The sequence below is a fragment of the Syngnathus leptorhynchus genome, chromosome 1 (assembly GCF_054491065.1).
Source record: "Syngnathus leptorhynchus isolate UIUO chromosome 1, UIUO_Slep, whole genome shotgun sequence".
In the NCBI taxonomy this organism is placed as follows: Eukaryota; Metazoa; Chordata; class Actinopteri; order Syngnathiformes; family Syngnathidae; genus Syngnathus; species Syngnathus leptorhynchus.
In genome coordinates, this window is record NC_141195.1 from 15,210,727 (window position 1) to 15,215,824 (window position 5,098).

At 39.3% G+C, this 5,098-nt stretch overlaps 1 protein-coding gene across 1 annotated transcript in view; it reads left to right on the top strand.

Annotated features, from left to right (window-relative positions):
- nlgn4xa (neuroligin 4 X-linked a) overlaps positions 1-3,144 on the top strand; it is a 41,168-nt gene extending 38,024 nt beyond the window's left edge. Inside the window, exon 5 of the mRNA XM_085919621.1 lies at positions 853-3,144. Coding sequence (XP_085775747.1) covers positions 853-1,747 — 895 coding nt within the window. The 3' untranslated portion in view covers positions 1,748-3,144. The remainder of the gene's footprint in view (positions 1-852) is intronic.
- Positions 3,145-5,098: the final 1,954 nt, after the last annotated feature.

Sequence of the window (5,098 nt, forward strand, 5' to 3'; positions counted from 1 at the left end):
TCAAAGAGAAAACTTGTTTGATCTGATAAATATGCGTTCTTCAGTCATGCTGAATACTCTATTTTAGCCACTCTTAACCAATATCACAAGCAGACATGTCTGCAATGGGCTCAGCACCAGACAAAGATATATAGTCATGCTGATTTAGATGATGGATGGAGTTGGAGGGAGTTCTCGATCGTTGCTGGATGACCACCATGGCTTTCTGGTGTTGTTTTGAAAGAACTTTGCCCTCCACGGGAGGGCTATTGCCTTCCAGAGAAACACACTATCCAGTGCTGCAAGCATAAAAAAGCTTTAGTTGCGCCAGTCAGTGAGAAAATTCCCCCAAGCTCATCCCTCATTGAGAACCTATGGAGCAGCCTTAAAAGGAAGTTAGTGTTTCTTAAATCCTGCAATACAGGAACAAACTATCAGCCAAAATATTGCCGTTTCATGGCATGAGATACTTTATATAAAGTTAATGTGGAACTACTTTGACAAAGATGTTTTGAGATTGGAGCAGCCTTTTATTATATGGAATAATATCAACGTTTTTCCAAAGTTCTTTACAACTGTGATAAAAATGTAGATTTTTTACAGACACTTGTAATTATTGATGACTGCAAGATTCTAAATCTCACTGACTTCATTATCTTACTCTAGAGATTTGGAACACAGAGTGGACACAGTTTTATTAGAATCTATTTGTGAAACCCTTTGAGGCTTTATATAAATAAGTTTGACTTCTTTACGTTCTGATACTTTTTGCCTCTTCTTACCACTTTCAATTTGGATTACCACAGTGGTAAATCATAGCCCAGAAGCCAAGTACCATTATTCATCATTACGTCTTGCCTGTTTCTTTTTCAGGGACCCTAATCAACCAGTCCCACAGGATACAAAGTTCATTCACACGAAGCCCAACAGGTTCGAGGAGGTAGCCTGGACAAAGTATAACCCCAAAGACCAGCTCTACCTTCACATTGGTCTCAAACCTCGGGTCCGTGACCACTACCGTGCCACCAAGGTTGCCTTCTGGCTGGAGCTGGTGCCTCATCTTCACAACATTAATGAATTCTTTCAGTACGTGTCAACCACCACCAAAATACCTCCTCAAGACACCACACCGTACCCTTACACCAAACGCTTCCCGGGAAAAAACAATTGGCCCTCCACCACTCGCCACCCGGGAGTGCCATCCGGCAACACCAAGCACACCACAGACCAGCGCAAAAGCGACGACCTCATTGACGAGTCGACCGTGTTGATCGAGACCAAGCGGGACTACTCCACCGAGCTGAGCGTCACCATCGCTGTAGGCGCCTCCCTCCTGTTCTTGAACATCCTAGCCTTCGCGGCGCTCTACTACAAAAAAGACAAGCGGCGTGCCGATTCAACCCGCCACATCCCCACCCCGCAGCATAACTCCACGCCGGTCAATGCGCCCGCCGCCGCCAATGACGTGGCCCACCTGCAGAGTGAGGAGCTGATGACCCTGCAGATGAAGCAGCAGCAATTGGAGCACGAGCACCAGCGCGAGACCATGCAGGTCCACGACACGCTGCGCCTCGCCTGCCCGCCCGACTACACCCTCACGTTGCGCCGCTCGCCCGACGACATACCGCTGATGACACCGAGCACCATCACCATGATCCCTAACTCACTGGCTGGCATGCAGCCTCTGCACAACTTCAATACCGCTACTTTTGGGGGCAATCAGAACAGTACCAACCTGCCACATGGCCACTCCACCACACGGGTATAGCTCAGTTGGAATCAAATCGTAGTGGATTCCCACGCAAACTGATTTGACAAAGGCAAATGGAAGCGATGGACTAGGCGAAGCACAGACTCCAACATTTCAGATAAAAGTTATTTTGCTACGCTGCCTTCTTGACAAAGCATATATAGGAGAAATTGATGTCTTTTTAACAAAGAAAATATGAATTGTGAATGTCACTGTAGTAATAACAATTTGGAGCTAAGCTTCATGGAGTTTTATCAAGAGAAAAACAAAGACAGCAAATGACTGAGTTGCTACTTATCTGATTAAAAACAAAAAAGCAAACTAATGCATTGCCACAATGGACACACAAAGAGACCTTGTGTAATCTCCATGTATTGATTATAAATGTTTCAGACTCCTTACTGGGACACAGAAAAGTATTGACGTCAAAAGAAAACTACGTGACAAAGAATAAAAGAAAGGTAAATACTTCTAAGAAATGTCCTATTGATATTTTTAGTTTGGCTGTTTTGTTCTGAGCTTTCTGTTGACTTGTAAATACTGTATATATAAGCACAGGTTATCTCCCCCTCTTCATGAATTTTTCTTTCTGCAAGGCCAACAAAAAAAAAAAAAAATTAAATCAGCCTTTGAAAGTTGAGCATATAAGTGAATTTTGTTGTGTGGAATTCTTTTCTGTCAATGCAGGATGTCTGCAAGGAACTTTTATCTCAATTCCTGATTAAGAATGAGGACTAATCTGATCTGCTGTTAGGTGGTTTTCGAAAGGTTTTTTATTAATTCAGGGTTGATTTTGAATTGTATTTATATTATTTATTTCTGTCTGCATCTCCATTGTGGCCAGAAATATATAATTCAGTTTGTTTGTTTGTTTGTTTGTTTGTTTGTTTGTTTGTTTGTTTTTAAAGCAGTATCATTATTAGTTGTCAAGGCAAAATGTTGGAATATATGTTACATAGTTCAAGTTTTACTCATATGCTAGCAATATGTAAAGTATTGTGTGAGGCTTGTGATATATTTTGGGTTACAAAGCAAGTGAATGAATGTAAATAGCATTCTATTTATTATTATAAAATGAAAAGAGAAGAACTCAATGTTAATTTTGTTTTGCATCTGTTATGCTACCACTGGGAAGATGGGACGACTGCTAAATCTATTTAAGAAAAAAAACTTGTGAAGATGAAGACATTTCAAAATTGATACTTTCTTATAAAGTATTAGTTTGCTATTTTGCCTTAAGTGATGATAGAGATACTATTTCTGGCTGGACACATGTATAAACATTTTCTGCAATGTTTTTAATAAAATATCAGTATTTTTTATTGGGAGAGAGAAGGGAAAACTCATAGGCTCATATGAATTTTATTGGGTTTGTACTTTCAAAGATTCAAATTTTTACCACAAATTAAAACAGCTGATAGGTCTCAACAAAATGCCTGTGACATGCTTTGGTGAAAACCTTGTGGCTCAAGAATAACAAACCACGAAATACACACACACAGCATGGAGATTAGTGAAATAAAAACAATAGCACTTCCGACGTTGACATCATATATTGCATAATTCAATACACCAAATGTAAACTTCGTGGCTTTGGTCGTATAGAAAACTTTTTGAGTAAATGCAAAATCCTAAATGGTAGAATACAGGGGTCCAACTGTAAGAAGAAGTGACGAGCACTCTACAGACTACCAAAACAAGAACCAAGGCATTGTAAATGTGGCATTCTTCTCATAGTGGTGGTTACTGCCTGTGCAACCGTCACTTCAGATCAGGTAAGTCAATTCCTGAATCAGTCTAAACATATGGCTGTACCTCAATTGTATAATTGTATAGTTCTTTACGATTAAATGGCGATGATAGATGTAAGATATATGTATATAAAGATATAATCTCTCTCTCTCTCTCTCTCTCTCTCTCTCTCTCTCTCTCTCTCTCTCTCTCTCTCTCTCTCTCTCTCTCTCTCTCTCTCTCTCTCTCTCTCTCTCTCTCTCTCTCTCTCTCTCTCTCTCTCTCTCTCTCTCTCTCTCTCCCATGTGAATGTGTCAAAACCGGCAGAGACTTATAGAAACTGTTGGATATTTTATGTATATCTTTAATCCTGAGTAAAAACATACAGTATGATAAACATTTGATTGGATTTTAAAGGGTTCGGTACCTTTCACCTTTGAACCGGTTTTATTCCAATTCCAATCATCCAAAAGTTTGTTATGGACAATAAAACCATGTACAAAATCTATTTCAGTATTATTTAACCATTCATTACACACGCATTAGTTAAGCCAAAATAACATGCCTCCAACAAAAAAAAAACGTGGATCATGCAAAGGCAAAGCATTTCAAGAGACTAATCATTAAAGTGTTACTGGGTGTCCATTAAGGTTGGATACAACACACATTCACGCTGTCCTTTTAGTTTGCTTAAGCGTACCAAATCGATTCATTCGTCTTTAAACAAGGGCTTCTCCATTCTGAGGAGGAAAAATAATGTAAATAGAAAAACTAGAAATCTTCTTTGTACCCAGACCTTATAGATACGCTGTACAAAGGTTTGGCCACTGATTAGCCACTGATCAACTTTTCTTTGGTCTGCTTCATTTTCATGATGACTGAATACACAGAGAATGCACTTGAGAGTGATTTATACCACTGTGAAGAAATACATTTCAAATGATTTTTTGTTTTACTTGAACTCTTGGCAGTTTGGCAAACTGAAATCTGCAATAATCTTGGTGCTCTCTGTACTTTGGACCAATCAGAAATGTGCATCAACAAAATACTTTGAACCAAAGGGACACGCCAATTATGCAAGTTGTTATTAAAAATATTTTATGACGAATACCTATTTAATGTCCCCACGCAAAGAGAAACCTTTTTAATTGAGTTGTTTGCTGGAGGTTGGAAGCTGGAGCAGCACTTTGTGTATGGGTTCATTAAGCTGAAAACGATACTCCATCACTCAACAGCGGTCCCAGACCTGTCATTCAAACATCCCTCCCGTCTTTGCTTCCCAAAACAGGCATCATAAAACCTTTATGAACTGAACAAGCAGTTTTAAAGTAACATTCAAGAACCTAATAAAATATCTTTCAAAAGTATATCCTTCCACAAAGATTTGACTTTTTTGGGTCCTCCCATGTTTTTTCATGTTGTTGTAGTTTTTAAATGTTTCTTATGTACACTGCGTAGCCCACAGTTTCTTTCAGTATTTATCTTTCATTGTTTAAAATTGTTGGTTTTCTGTTTGGTATTCTTTGTATGTGTCACGTCAACTGACAGATGTAGAGCTTATTCAGTCAAAATATTCACTAGTCCCCCTCCAGACCTGCAGGGGTCAGAGAAAAAACAGCCACATCACAATTCACCAAA